Source organism: Azolla caroliniana, unplaced genomic scaffold, assembly GCF_043228905.1.
Source record: "Azolla caroliniana isolate FFs.n. ecotype wild unplaced genomic scaffold, voAzoCaro1.0.p SCAF_14, whole genome shotgun sequence".
In the NCBI taxonomy this organism is placed as follows: domain Eukaryota; kingdom Viridiplantae; phylum Streptophyta; class Polypodiopsida; order Salviniales; family Salviniaceae; genus Azolla; species Azolla caroliniana.
In genome coordinates, this window is record NW_028230449.1 from 2,112,208 (window position 1) to 2,127,523 (window position 15,316).

Sequence of the window (15,316 nt, forward strand, 5' to 3'; positions counted from 1 at the left end):
TCATTACATACCCGGATGTAGACCGGTTGGTATCCACATCAGCCGACATGTCCGAATCGATAAAATCGTCAAGTTGAGGTTTTCCGGAGCCGAATCAGAGACACATATTTGAAGTGCCCTTCAAGTACCGGAGTATCCATTTGACTGCGTTCTAGTGCTCCTTGCCGGGATTGGTCATAAACCGGCTCACCACTACGACTGCGTATCCTATATCCGGTCGGGTACACACCATTGCGTACATCAAGCTCCCGACGGCAGAGGCATATGGAACCTTCATCATATCAGCCTTCTCTGCTTTCGTCTTCGGGCTTTGCTTACCGGATAACCTGCAGTTTGCCGGGAGTGTCGATCCGACCGGTTTCGCTTCTAACATGTTGAACCGCTGAAGCACCTTTGTCACGTACTTCTCATGTGACAGCCAGAATTGCTTCGTTGGCCGGTTCCGGATGATATGCATCCCCAACATCTGTCTTGCCGGACCCAAGTCTTTCATTGAGAAGGTCCGGTTGAGAGCCTTCTTCAGCATCCGTATTTTGGCTTGGTCTCGTCCAACGATCAACATGTCATCCACGTACAGAAGGAGTATCAGGAAGTCTCCTCCTTCGAACTTCTTCACAAACACGCAGTGATCGGCCTGCGTCTTGTGGTACCCTTGATCGGTCATGAAGGAGTCGAACTTCCGGTACCACTGTCGGGGAGCCTACTTTAGTCCGTACAGGCTCTTCTTCAACCGGAAAACCAGGTGCTCCTTCCTTTTCTCCACGAATCCTTCCGGTTGCTGCATGTAGATCTCCTCTTCAAGGTCATGGTGAAGGAATGCCGTCTTCACGTCCAGCTGCTCTACCTCGAGGTCCATGCTTGCCGCTATACTCAACACCGTCCGGATGGAGGTCATCTTTACTACTGGGGCAAATATCTCGTCGAAGTCCACGCCCTTCTTCTGCTAGAACCTCTTCACCACGATCCTGGCTTTGTATCTCGGGGGGTTTCCGACATCTCTCGGTTTCAACTTGTACACCCACTTGTTTCGGAGTGCCCGCTTTCCTTTCGGCAACTCCACCAATTCGTACGTATGGTTCTCAAGCAGGGAATCCATCTCATCCTGCATGGCACTTAACCATTTGCGGCTATGGGTGTCATCCTTCGCTTCTTCAAAGCTTTCTGGCTCCCCGTCATCGGTTAGCAACACATGCTCTGCATCCGGAAATCTCCGGGGGGCCCTTCTCTCTCTGAGAGGATATCTTCGTCTTTGGGCTTCGGTAACCAGCTCCTCCATTTGCTCTTCATCCGAATCCGATTCGGGGTCTTGGCTGGTTCCGGTTTCAGCTTCCTCTACTTCTTCTTTTGCGGGTTCGGTATCCTCACCGTAACCGGCTGGTTCCTGGAGTGCTAACCGGTCTCTTGCCGGTTGGGTCTGCTCATCGTAAAATCGATCCTTACCAATCGACTCGGAGTTCATTATCTTCTTCTCCGACTCCTAGTCGGCGAGCGTCTTGTCCTCCATGAAGATAATATCTCGACTCCGGAATACCTTCTTGTCGACCAGGTCCCACACTCGGTAGCCGAACTCATCGTCGCTGTAACCGAGGAATATGCATGGCCGGGTCTTCGGATCTAGTTTTCCTCTCTGGTCCTTAGCTACATGCACATACGCAAGACACCTGAATACCTTCAGATGCCGGTAGGACACTTCCTTACTGGTCCAGACTCTCTGTGGCGTGTCTCCGTCCAAGGGTACTGAGGGTGATTTGTTTATCACATACGTCGCCGTCGACAGTGGCTCAACCCAAAACTTCTTGGGTAGTTTTTCATGCGCCAGCATACTCCGGACCCTCTCCATTATGGTCCGGTTCATCCTCTCGGCCAGCCCGTTTAGTTCTGGCGTCTTCGGCACGGTAAATTCGAGCTGGATTCCCTTCGAGCGACAGTACTCCTCGAACTGCCCCTGGTATTCTCCTCCGTTATCTCCTCGAACCGCCTTCAGCTTCCAGCCGGTTTCTCTTTCCACTTTCGTGTGGAGCTCTTTGAAGACGGATAGCACCTGATCCTTCGTCTTCAACGGTGTGGCCCACAGCTTCCGGCTGTGGTCATCTATGAACGTCATGAAGTACTGCGATCCTGCATGTGACTTCGTGTCCACTTGACACACATCAGTATGCACCAAGTCCAGTGGTGACGTCTCATATGTGGCCTTGGTCGGAAGGAGGTGCGGTTTTGCTTACCAGCCAGACAATCAGTGCACTTCTCCAAGTGCACGTTCTTCACTGGAATGAGGTTGTCGTCTGCAAGCCTCTTCATCCCCTTCTCGCTCATGTGACATAGCCTTTTGTGCCACAACTCACCGGCAGTGTCAGATGCCACATTCACTTCTTCCGGGCATAACCGGGCATTCATCAGGTACAACGTGTTTACCTTCCGGGCTCGAGCCACAATCAGGTTCCCTTTGCTGAACTTCATAACACCGTTCCGGATGCTACCCGTGTAGGCTTCATCATCTAGCCGACCGGCTGATATCAGGTTCAGGCGAACCTCCGGAACGTGTCAGACATCCTTCAACAACAGCTTGCATCCGGTTGGTGTTGTCAACCACATGTCTCCTATGCCGACAATTCGGCATGTACCTTCATTCCCCATCTGGACACAGCCGTGATCACCGGCTGAGTAGGATGAGAAGCATTTCCGGTCCCAGGTAAGGTGGAACGACGCTCCGGAGTCTACCACCCAGGTCATCTCATTGCCGGCAAGGTTTAGCTCACTCTCCTCAGTGATGAGCACCAACTCTTCTTCAATTTCCACGATTGCCGTCGTTCCCTTCCGGTCTGGCCCCCTTCGGTCTTTACCGTTCTGGTCTGGTGTCCGCTTTGAATTGGTACCGTCGGTTTCCTTGTCTTTTCGGAAATGCCGACAATTCTTTTGGAAGTGTCCCGGCTTCCCGCAATAGAAGCAAGTAGGCCTCCCCCTTGACATTGATCGTGTCCCCGACTTCTCCCAGTACTGGGACTATGGTTCCTTTGTCTTCCGCGTTCCGATTCGGTATGGAGCGCTTTGGAGTCGGAGCTCGTATCCTTAACTTTCCGACACGCCTCCTCATCTAGCAAGCTCGACTTCACTCTTGCTAGGGATAACCATTTCCCTTCCAGCCCGGCGTTGCCCAAGGTGACAACCAACGTCTCCCAACTATCTGGGAGGGAACCGAGCAAGAGTAGCGCTAGTACCTCGTCGGCGAGAGGTATTTCCAATGATATTGCCTAGTGGATCAGCCCCTGGAAGGCATTCATTTTCTCCGCCATGCTGGAGCCATCTTGGTACCGTAGTCTTACTAGCTTCCGAAATACCGAAACCTAATTAATAACATTTTTGTTTTGAAACATAATGCCGATCTTCTCCCAGAGGTCATGAGCCTTGCTCTCTTCATTGAAGTTGTTGTATAGACTCATGTCGATGAAGCACTGTATGTACGCCGTTGTCTTCATGTGCATCACCTCCCATATCGTGGCGTCAATTTTGTCCGGTCTCTTGTCCCCGAACTGAACCGGCAACCAGAGGTCTTTAACCACGAGCATGTCCCTCATCTTCGACTTCCACATCGAATAGTTCGAGCCGATGAGCTTGAACATGCCTCCTAACGATTCGTCCATTTTTTGTGACGTTTCGCTCTGATACCACTTTGTCAGGAACTACGCGCTCCCGATGAACAACGCTCGGCCACAACCAAGCTTAGGATCAAACACAGAAAACGGGAATGAATGCACGACACAGTGGAGAGAAGAGTAAACAGGATGTTTACGTGGAAAACCCAAACACAGGAAAAACCATGGCAGTCCACTGATTGCTAACTATCACTATGTAACAATATACAATAGATGAACATAGAGGCAACGACCTTTTGTTCATTGTCTTCGCCACAGGCGGCGGTTACAACAGAGGCAACGACCTCTTCCTCTCTCTCTCTCTCTTTGTACACAGTCACACTCTCTAATCTTGCACCAACAAGAATGACAACTTCAACATATTCAGTTTGCCCTAAGTCATATTTATACTAATATGACTTTTCGGCTATTTACAAATATAGTCCCAATGGACTCTCAGAAACATATTTACGAATATGTCCCTTCATCCGGTGAGCACTTCTCACCGGGTATTCACCATCCGGCTCTTGCCGGGTACTCGTCATCCGGCGCTTGCAGGTACACCACATCCGGTTCTCACAGGGTCTTCCGTTGCAGGGTACTCCTCATCCAGTTCTCACCGGGTCTTCCGTTTCCGGGTACTCCTCTTCCAGTTCTCACCGGGTCTTCCCATCCGGAGGGACCTGTTTCCTAACAGTCTGGATCGGTAAGGAAGTGTCCTACCGGCATCTGAAGGTATTCGGGTGTCTTGGGTATGTGCATGTAGCTAAGGACCGGAGAGGAAAGTTAGATCCGAAGACCCGGCCATGCATATTCCTCGGTTACGGCGACGATGAGTTCGGCTACCGAGGGCAGGACCTGGTCGACCAGAAAGTATTCCAGAGTTGAGATATTATCTTCATGGAGGACAAGACGCTCGCCGACTGGGAGTCGGAGAAGAAGATAATGAACCCCGAGTCGATCGGTAAGGAAAAATTTCAATTTGATGAAATACAATTCCAACCCGCAAGAAGCCGGTTAGCACTCGATGAACCGGCCGGTGACGATGAGGAGACAAAACCGGCCGAAGAAGAAGGAATAGGTGAAACCGAAACCGGACAAGACCCCGAATCGGATTCGGATGAAGAGCAAATGGAGGAACCGATTATCGAAGCCCAAGGACGCAGATATCCTCTCAGAGAGAGGAGCCCCCCCGGAGATTTCCGAATCCAGAGCACGTGTTGCTAACCGATGAGGGGGGGCCAGAAAGCTTCGAGGAAGCTAAACGTGACGCCTATAGCCACAAATGGTTAAGTTCCATGCAGGATGAGATGGATTCCCTGCATGAGAACCATACATACGAATTGGTGGAGTTGCCGAAAGGAAAGCGGGCACTCCGAAACAAGTGGGTGTACAAGTTGAAACCGGGAGATGCTAGCAAACCCCCGAGATACAAAGCCAGGATCGTGGTGAAGGGTTCCAACAGAAGAAGGGCGTGGACTTCGACGAGATATTTGCCCCGGTAGTAAAGATGACTTCCATCCGAACAGTGCTGAGGATAGCGGCAAGCATGGACCTCGAGGTAGAGCAGCTGGACGTGAAGACGACGTTCCTTCACCGTGACCTCGAAGAGGAGATCTACATGCAGCAACCGGAAGGATTCTTTGGTCTTAGTCGGTGAGTCCGGTCGAACCGTCCTTTGTTCTTTACCCTCGCCACCCATAGCTTCTCCACGACTCAATCCACGTCCTCCGGTCTTCGCTCCAGCTGCCAAATCCGTGCCACTAACAACTCCTCCCGGCTCATCTCATCTTTCCAGTCCACTGTGGCCCATGAGGAGATTGTCTACTCCGTTGGCATGATCGGCTTCTGCCCGTACATTAGCTCTGTCAGCATGAACTCAGTTACCGAATTGTGCGTAGTTTGGTCTGCCCACAATGCATAGGGTAAGAGCCGCGGCCAGTTCCCAACTTGGCCTCCACATGCCCGTAGTAACGCTTTGACGATCAGCCCGTGTCCACGTTCCACCTTCTTGTTAGCCTCCGGATTGTACGCTGTGGTGAGCGAGAGTTTAATCCCTAGCCGGTCAAACAACTCTTCCGCCTCTTGCACGTCCAATTCTCCACGGTCGGCAACGATCTTACCTACACACCCGTACCGGCATACCACTTCTTCGATCAGAAATCGGCACACGGCACACGGCCGCGGTCGTTTTGTTCTGCAACGCTCGGCCTTCCACCTGGTTCATCAGGTCCTCCCGAGCCAACACCAAATACCGCATCTGCCCTACCCCCATCGGCATCGTCACCAGATCCACCATCCACTTGAAGTGGACGGTCGGAGGGTAGGTCGAGTGAAGCTCGTCCCGATGTTGGACTATGGAGTGCACCTGACAGTTTTCACAAGTCGTCATGAACCGATGCACGTCCCGGTATAGTCCCGGCTACCAATACTTCCCCTTTAGCTTCCCGAATGTGGCCCATGTCCCGTGGTGTTCGGCCTAGGAACTCTCGTGGTATGCCGTTAGCAATTCTTCTTGTTCCTCTTTCTTCGCCACCACTTGGAGCGGGATGCCATTTCTCTTCTTCGAGTGCTTCCATATGCTCCTGTCCCGTAGGAAGAATCGGTCCGCTTTCTTCCGAATCCGGTTGATCTCTTCCTTCGTCCACGCCGCGTCTGGTGTCATTGTCTTTAGGAACCCGCCGATCTGGAGCCACTCCCCGTCGTACTTGCTCTCATCGAATTCGTTAAGCGCCGTAGTGGATCAGAATTCATGTTTCCCACATGGATGAGGGAAAAGCATAGTTGATTATCTAATAGGATGCCCTGAAGCTACCCACATGATTAACTCCTTCTGGGTGGCCCCATGCCCTATTGGCGCAGACCATAGTTTCTTATACTTCGAGCTAAAATGTGATATTTCTAACGTCACCAACTCTAGTCAAACACGCCATCACACCACAATACATTTCACACATGAGCTCTCTGACATCTACTCTCGATATGTTCAGGGCCATCTCTCCTCCCTTGATCCCTCACTACCTTTAGAAAGCCTTAGTACAAAACTCACACATATCCTTCACTTCGTAGCAGTTAGCAGTTTCCCATATACAAAACACTCAAATCAAGGTAGATTAGGATCTATGCCACAAAATAAATGGTATGATGAGGATTTTAGTGACTTACATAGACAACTAATAGTATTGCAACTCAGTGGTAGTATTACCTCAATACAAGCTCGCAAAGAAATGCGCAAGATGACACGTCGTAAGAGACGAGCGTGGGAGGCATCCCAATCTTGGGAACTCTACCATATGCTCATGAATAGCGATTGCGCCACCGCATGGAAGAGACTATGGGAGCCAAGACCACAAACACCCATCGAAGATGCCGAGACCTGGCACACATATACAGAGAGACTTTACCAAATCCCAAACCAACCACCCATTCCAATGCCTTCTACACCCCGACCTACCATGGGAACACTTTTCACGACCTCTAGGGTCGCGAAGGTCATAAAGAAATTACCACATAGGAAGTCCATGGCCCACACAGGATTGCGAGCAGAACACATTATATATGCGAGAGAGTGCCTAGCTCCCTTGCTAACTCTAATCTTCCATAGTGCCCTCGCGGAGGGTTTTCCACCACAATGGACTATGAACACAGTGGTCCCCATACATAAAGGGGGGGAACCCATGGACCCAAATACATATAGGACTATTATGATAGGTCATACCCTTGCTAAATTATATGGTGCAGTAATGGAAGCAAAACTTCGCGATTATATGGAGACTCTAAATCTTCGTGGACCTGAACAGGCTGGCTTTAGATGAACCTTCTCCACTATTGATCATATCTTCACGCGATGATTAATTGACCAAACTAAGGCTTGCAAGAAGAAATTATATTGTTGTTTTGTGGACTTCTACAAAGCCTTTGACACAGTCCCTAGAGAGCGGTTGTTTGATAGGCTTAAAAGCTTGAGGAGATGACATGGTTTGGCAATCTATGCACTATATGAACAAGTGTTCGGGTGTGTCCGATGCCCAGGTGGCCTATCCAATTGTTTCACTAGCGCTATTGATGTAAAACAAGGTTGCCCCCTATCATCGACCCTTTTTGGGATCTGCATTGATGAGACGATAGATTTTATTGCTTGTAAGGGAGACAACGGAGTAATCCTTGGGGATACGCAGGTTCGTATCTTGCTCTATGCAGATGACATAGTTTTGGTCTTTGAATCCGAACATGACCTACAAAGGCACCTTAATGCCTTAGATGACTTTTGTGCACAACGACGATTGGTAGTGAATCTAGGGAAAACTAAAGTCCTTATCTTCCACACATCAGCTCAAGTTAGAGCTAAGTGGCACCTAACTATCTCCCATAGCCCAGTTGAGGTGGTTGGATCATATGTCTATCTCGGAGTCACTTTCAGTGCCCGCTCAGGTAAATTTTTGATGACACAGGCAGCAAAGGACATGCATCCCTCACACTCCTAGAGAGACAATGCCACCAAGCATACTTTCAAGAGCCACGAACTAAAGGGTGGCTCTTTGACTCATTAGTGACCCCCTCCCTCATGTATGCATCAGTGGTTTGGGCTCCAGGATTACCATCTTTCATGTGGACGCAATTAGAGAGACCATTGGTGATGATGTTATCACGCCAACTCTGAAGCAAATCGGCAGTACCACATGTCATTATTAGGGCTGAGTTCACTTTACCCCCAATGTTAGTAGAAGCACTTTTTCAACTTGTAGTCTTTATTCACAAGATACATAGACAACCACATGATAGAATATCTTATCAAGCCTTTAAGGCCTCTCGATCACTTTATGAGTCCGACTATACTAGCTCATGGTATGGCATGATGGTGAGTTGGCTTCTTGCGAATGGTCTAGACATTAATAACCTACCTCCCCTTATGTACAACCACACAATTGATAACATTTTAATCTCTCATGAGGACCGCAATAAAGTAATATGCCAAGAAATATGGCAAATTTACACTCGGTATAAATGGATCACCCCACTAGAGCCACTCCCATCTAAAATGTTGTATTATAAGGAACACTTCATGCACTTCTCTATGTTAGGTTTTATCACACGGCCAAAATATCTAGATGTATTCTTACCACATGCACTAAGGGTTGTCATTGGACAACTTAGAATATCATCCCACCAACTTGAGATTGAGAGTGGTCGTACTAATGGAGTCCCTAGGGAGGAAAGGATATGTAGGTTATGCCGCATAGAGATAGATGATGAGTATCACTTTACATGCAAGTGTCCAACCTACGCCGAGATAAGGGAAAAGTACCAAGACATACTTGGTTCCTCTCCCATGCTCCCCAAACTATTAGATACTCTAGATATAGAGAAATTAGGCAAATACATTCTAGAACTAAAACAACACAGAGAGAATAAGTTACAAAATGTTCACCAACATGTAACAAAAGAAGTTTTTTAGGAACAGGGGGAGACAACGAATGTCGACATAGCTGCACCACTCAGCCTTTCCCTTGATGAGGCAGAAAACCAAAGAAGAACCAGACGTCCTCGGGTGCTAGGTTTCAAAGCAACTCGACGTGGTGCAAAAGCAATAATGAAAATAAAGGACCGTGAGCTACACCGCCTAGAAACCATGGCTAGGACACTCACTACAATGGGACCACGGGTCACACCCACACCAAAACCCTTTGATCTCCCAATTTTTTTCGAGAGGCTTGGGTGGAAATAAAATTAGGCTTAGTGTAAAGTCACTTGCTTTATGGAGTATACCATGTGTTGTACACTACTAGAACTCTTTTAGCTTAAGTTCTATTTTTACTTTATTTTATTTTAGTTATGATGATTGGATAAATACTCATTTTGTTGTAAACCAATTGTCTCATGGGCCAAATTTGGCCTTAGAAGTTGTTAATATATCTTTCTTTCTTTCTTTCTACACTCTCTTGCTACACATACTTCTTGGGAAAGAGGTGGAGGCTTAACTACGTACTAACTATGTATCATAGGAGTTAAGTTCTATGACACATTTGTTATTGTAAAAGTTGTGTGCGGAAGCGTAAACACAACCGGCTTAGCCGGATAGCAGCAGAAAACAGAAACACGGGTTTAATGGAAAGCTTGAGAACAATATGTGTGAGAGAGACTGAGAGAGAGCGGAACACCCAATGTCTATTTCAAAAAATAAATTCAACACTCTACACATCGAATGTGCTTAGAGAGCACTTTTATACAAGTTGTTAAAAGGACTAACACAAGTACCGTCACTACTTGAATGCTCATAAATGAGCTCCTATGCTAACTCCCAAATATATTTCTTCGCGGAATATCTTTCAAACGGCCTTCCGGCTGCCGCCGATCCGGCCTTGCCGATTGGTCTCTATCCGATCCGGCTCCTGGCTTCTTCAGCCAATCCGAGCCTAACCGACTGATCCAATCCGGTCCGGTTCTCGGGTTCTTCAGCTGATCCGGCCCAACTTGAGCTTGCTCTCTCAACACTCCCCTTCAAGCTCAACTTGAGGTTCCCCTTGACTCAAAGTCTGACTCTTTCTAGTGTCTCCACGTCTGGCTCGTGCTCCCTGTCCGATCCGGTTTTGCGTTCCTTGACCCCTCCAGTCCAACACTTCTTGACCCCTTTGGTTCCGCACATCCTTACCCTTTTGATCGGCTTGTCTGCTCTAAGTGCCTTGTCAACTCCCTCGCTATTGCGACTTTGGTGTTTATCGACCCGTCGAATCTTTCGTTTCGGTGTTGGCTTTGGCTGCCATCTTGTCCTCTTGTCCTCTTGTCCTCTTGTCAGCTTTCCGGTCTCTTCCACTCCTTTCGCTATTCCTCCCCCTCAAGTTCGGTAGGTCGAGGCGCTCCAAACCAAGCACACTTGAGATTTGCTGCAACTTGTCCAGGCCAAGGGGTTTAGTGAAGATATCGGCAGTTTGCCGATCCGTCGGAACATACACCATTTCAATTTCACCAGAAAGAACAGGCTCGTAGATAGAATGATAGTGCACCTTAATGTGCTTGGTCCAATTTGCCTCATAGTGGCCCAATTTGCCACACTATCCACACTTGACGGAATTGGTCTGTCGGCTTGGTTCGGCATGATAGCCCCCCCTTCTGCCGAACGCCCCTCTGTGTTTGCGACGTCTTGCTGGTAATAGAAGTTCTGTTCATGTGATTGTCCTTGCCAGGTTGTTTTGGCCTTCTTCCGCGACTGTGTCTCCTTCCTCCCTCCGAATTTGAATACAACATGTGTCATTTTGATCCATTGCTCATTGTTCGGATGTGACTTTCGTCGACCAGTAATATTGACTAGAGATTGAAGAAGGAGGGCGGATTCTCCCTTGTAAGAATCACCAACCTTATTCCACTAAAACAGGGTTCTAGGCCACTGAGGCATATTTGCACCATCTCATCATCGATCAATGTTAACATTGATCGAGTTGAGGGAGTCGCACAACTCCTTGATATTCAAGGTGTAGCTTGTGATCGACATATCCCTTTGTTTGATGCTACTCAACTCTTGACGGAGTTGAGGTTTATGTGCAGTTGTGTTGGCCACAAAGATCTTCTTGAGGTTCCCCCATGCCTCCTTCATCATTTTGGCCTCTCGGATATAGCCGAGCATGTGATCGTGAACACATGACACCAAGCAGTAAAGCACACGACTTGCTACTATCGTAGTGTATGTCATACACACTGTGGAACACGTATGGAGTACCCGAATGAGTAGGTATGATAGTCATTGTGGAAAATTTTCCTCAAATAGTCATTGCAAGAGTATAATCTTTTAAATATAGTCCAATCGGATATGATCGATTCAGCTATTAGCCGAGTCGATTATTGATCGATTGTTGACTAGTCAATTTTTCAGCCTCGGCCTAGTTACCCATTGACTCCAACCGATCTAGCTCATGCTCTTCCCATCCGGAGGGACCTGTTTCCCAACAAAAGGGCCATAGAACAAACCAAATAGGATGTTATGTAAACCAATGGGCAATATAGTGTCAAAGGAACCCACATACCTTGTAAAAAGCTTATAAAGCCACCTTCCGGGGACTTTGGTGGCCCTTCTTTGATCTTAGGTTTTCACCTTCCCTTTAGTGAGTTAGAGCTCCTATTCTATTCCCCCAATCTCCCATAAAAGCTTAATCTCTTCACTCTTGTATGGTGTTTCCTCTTTGTAATAAGAAGTGGTGTATTATCTCTTAATCTTATTTATCTTTACATTCATGAAGCGATATCGTAAGGGCAAGCTCGTTAGATGTTATTAAGTGAGAGCCACTTAAAGTTGGGATACAGACTAACATATTGTCAATTAATCTATATAAGAATACATTGACGGTAGAACACTAAGACATGGTTGCTATAATAGTCATTACGAACATACGAGGAAACGATTGAAGAGTTAATGTTTATTTACACTACCATAGTACATAATCATAGCTATGACAACCCAGGTTGCCATACAATATACCTCCCTCCCCCCCTTCCCCAACGCACACAAGTAGCAATGGGCACGGTTCGGTTCGGTTTCAAGGCAAAGAAACCGAAACCGTTCATATAAAACAAAACCAAACCAAACTGTTTAGGGAAAAGTTGACACAACAACAATACTCTATTAATGGAACCCATGATATGAAGAGGGTTTAGGGAAATGTTGACACAACAACAATACTCTATTAATGGAACCCATGATATGAAGAGGTGTGGGGTGAGTAATGTTTGTCCAAGAGACTAGAGTATTTGGCTATGAAACGATCCGACAAAGGTGTTAAAATATAGATAGTTCAGAGATTTACATACGTGTACCGTTTCTCGTGTGTGTGTGTGTTGTTGTCCCTGCTTAATCCTCAAAGGGGCCACACAAGAGAAGAAAATTTTATGAAGAAGAAATTTTTTATTAAGAAATGCTTATGAAGAAGAAGAAGAAGAAGAAGAAGAAGAAGAAGAAGGAAGAGACCAAGTCTTCTTTCTTCTTCAGGAAAGTTTCAGGAAATTATGAATCTGGCCACACACACAGCAACGCAGAAATTCAGTCAACTTCCTGCTCTGTGTATTTCCATCGCCCGCTAAACTTTAACTTTAACTAATTCATCAATCCACACAAGCTTCCATGGCAGCCTCCCACAGCTCCGTATTGCTTGGCCATGGCCATGATCTCTTGGTCTCTCAACACACACATGATGCTCCTCATCCTGCTACAGATGGTGATAATGGTGATAATGGTGATGGTGATTTTGATGGTAATGGTGATGGATCGGCTCTTGCAGATCTCCTGCACATCATCCCCTTCCTCTTCCCCAAGGATGTCTGTAAACTGTCTTCAATGTGTAAGACTGTGCGTGCCGTTGCAGATTCCGACCATGTCTGGGCTCATAAGGTCCCGATTTACCCTGGACCTGATGTCGCTCCTCATCATCTTGTCTCCCAGAAGAAGAAAACCTACTTCCATCTCCGATCTGATGTGCCTCAGGTAGACGTATCTTGTCTGTTTTCCTTCAGTAGCATGTCATCATTGTATGGGACACATCTGGATGGCATTGGTTCGACCTTCCAATATTCTCACTGTTCTTTTTTTTTCTTTTTCCTTTGATATGTGCAGCAACTCTGGTCGGATCCTGCTATAGCTCAAGGGAGCTATTTTATACCAGCGAGAAGAATAGATATTACATGGATAGCTAATCATAGTTACTGGCAATGGCAACCACAACCAGGTTCTTGGTAAATCTTTCAACCAAACATATTCTGTCTAAACTGTTGCATCGTTTGAATAATATCATTGAGGGAGATCATGATCAGTTGCCATGGCAACAACCCCAACCAACCAGGTTCTTCGGTGAGTCTTGGCTGTAAAGTAAGGCAGAGATAGATAGATCAGTTGCCATGGCAACCAGAACCAGGTTCTTTGGTAAAATCTATCTTTCGAGCAAGGCAGAGATAGATATAGACCAGTTGCCATGGGAACCACAACCAGGTTCTTTGGTAAATCTTATCTGTCAAGCAAGGCAGAGATAGATATAGACCAGTTTCATGGCAACCAGAACCAGGTTCTTTGGTAAAATCTATCTGTCAAGCAATGCAGAGATAGATATAGACCAGTTGCCATGGGAACCACAACCAGGTTCTTTGGTAAGTCTTATCTGTCAAGCAAAGCAGAGATAGATATAGACCAGTTTCGATGGCAACCACAACTAGTTTCTTTGGTAAAATCTTATCTTTCAAGCAAGGCAGAGATGGATATAGACCGGTTGCCATGGGAACCACAACCAGGTTCTTTGGTAAGTCTTATCTGTCAAGCAAGGCAGAGATAGATATAGACCAGTTCCAGGTTCTTTGGTAGAATCTATCTTTCGAGTAAGGCAGAGATAGATATAGACCAGTTGCCATGGCAACCAGAACCAGGTTCTTTGGTAGAATCTATCTTTCGAGCAAGGCAGAGATAGATATAGACCAGTTGCCATGGCAACCAGAACCAGGTTCTTTGGTAAAATCTATCTTTCGAGAAAGGCAGAGATAGATATAGACCAGTTTCCATGGCAACCAGAACCAGGTTCTTTGGTAGAATCTATCTTTCTAGCAAGGCAGAGATAGATATAGACCAGTTGCCATGGCAACCAGAACCAGGTTCTTTGGTAAAATCTATCTGTCAAGCAACATAGACACTGCTGAAATTGTGCATCTTTTGAGCATTATTATTAGGGTGGAGATGATGATAAGTTTCCATGGTTCTTTGGTGGGTCTATCTGTGAAGCAAGATACAGCTGAAATTGGGTGGGTGCATGTTTTTTTTTGTCTTGTCCATATGATGCTTCCCGTAGGTTCGGCGAATCAGCGTGCCTGAAGAGTGTATGCTGGTTGGAGATGGTGGCCGACACGAAGGGCATGGTGTTCCGCCCGGGAGTATATGTCGTCTCCTTCAGGATCATGCTAATCAACCCGACCGGCTTCCGAAACCACCCCGTTAGGCTACACTTGTGGACGTCCGATGGACAACGTGCCGACACCGAGCGGTTCCTTGAAGGCGACCAGTTCAGGTGTGGAACCATCGCACCCCTACGACCCACCGGCGGCGGATGGCTCGATCTCGACCTCGGGGAGTTCACGGTCGAATCCGAAGTGCCACTTACCGTGTGGTTTAAACTCACCGAGATCGAAGGTGTAGGATGGAAAAGTGGGTTGGTCATCGATTGTGTGAAGATTCAGTTGTCGAGTGCTATTTATGTATAGTGTGTGAAGACTCGGTTGTCAGTTAATATGTATAGTGTATATTAGATGATTCGTGTAAGCACTTGGTTGTCGAGTGCTATTTAACATGTATAGTGTGCATTGGATACTTCATGTAAAGATGTGGTTGACCTGTTAATATGTATAGTCTGTGTTCGATGATTTGTGTGAAGATTCCGTTGCCAAATGCTATTTAATATGTATAGTGTACATTCAATGCTTCGTGTGAAGACTCGGTTGTCCTGTTAATATGTATAGTGTTGTCTTCGATGATTCGTGTGAAGATTCCATTGTCAAATGCCATTTATGTACATATAGTGTGCACTCGATGCTTTTAAGAGGTCAAAACATTTGTGATTAGAAATTCATTAACTTTGTTTACGAGGGATTCGAACCCTCAGTATCTCTCCAAATACTTCGGTTTTCAAGATCGACTCTTTAAACCACTCAGACATCCATCCCTTTCCCAA

At 46.8% G+C, this 15,316-nt stretch overlaps 2 protein-coding genes across 2 annotated transcripts in view; both read left to right on the forward strand.

Moving 5' to 3' along the window:
* LOC147855146 (lectin-like) overlaps window positions 1-14,830 on the forward strand; it is a 30,130-nt gene extending 15,300 nt beyond the window's left edge. Inside the window, exon 4 of the mRNA XM_087330221.1 lies at window positions 14,795-14,830. The gene's annotated coding sequence lies outside the window, so the exon portion shown is untranslated. The remainder of the gene's footprint in view (window positions 1-14,794) is intronic.
* On the forward strand, window positions 12,615-15,008 carry LOC147855147 (F-box protein PP2-A15-like). Its single transcript, XM_087330218.1, has 3 exons — window positions 12,615-13,095; window positions 13,225-13,343; window positions 14,441-15,008. The coding sequence occupies exons 1-3, from the start codon at window positions 12,736-12,738 to the stop codon at window positions 14,847-14,849; spliced, it is 888 nt and encodes a 295-aa protein (XP_087186344.1). The 5' UTR covers window positions 12,615-12,735; the 3' UTR covers window positions 14,850-15,008.
* The last annotated feature ends 308 nt before the right edge of the window (window positions 15,009-15,316 follow it).

Excerpts from the sequence above, each read along its gene's own strand:
- LOC147855147 (XM_087330218.1), top strand. The coding sequence starts at position 12,736 with ATGGCAGCCTCCCACAGCTCCGTATTGCTTGGCCATGGCCATGATCTC. Across the intron at positions 13,096-13,224 it reads TCCGATCTGATGTGCCTCAG|CAACTCTGGTCGGATCCTGC; the intron begins GTAGACGTATCT and ends TGATATGTGCAG. Across the intron at positions 13,344-14,440 it reads CAACCACAACCAGGTTCTTG|GTTCGGCGAATCAGCGTGCC; the intron begins GTAAATCTTTCA and ends TGCTTCCCGTAG.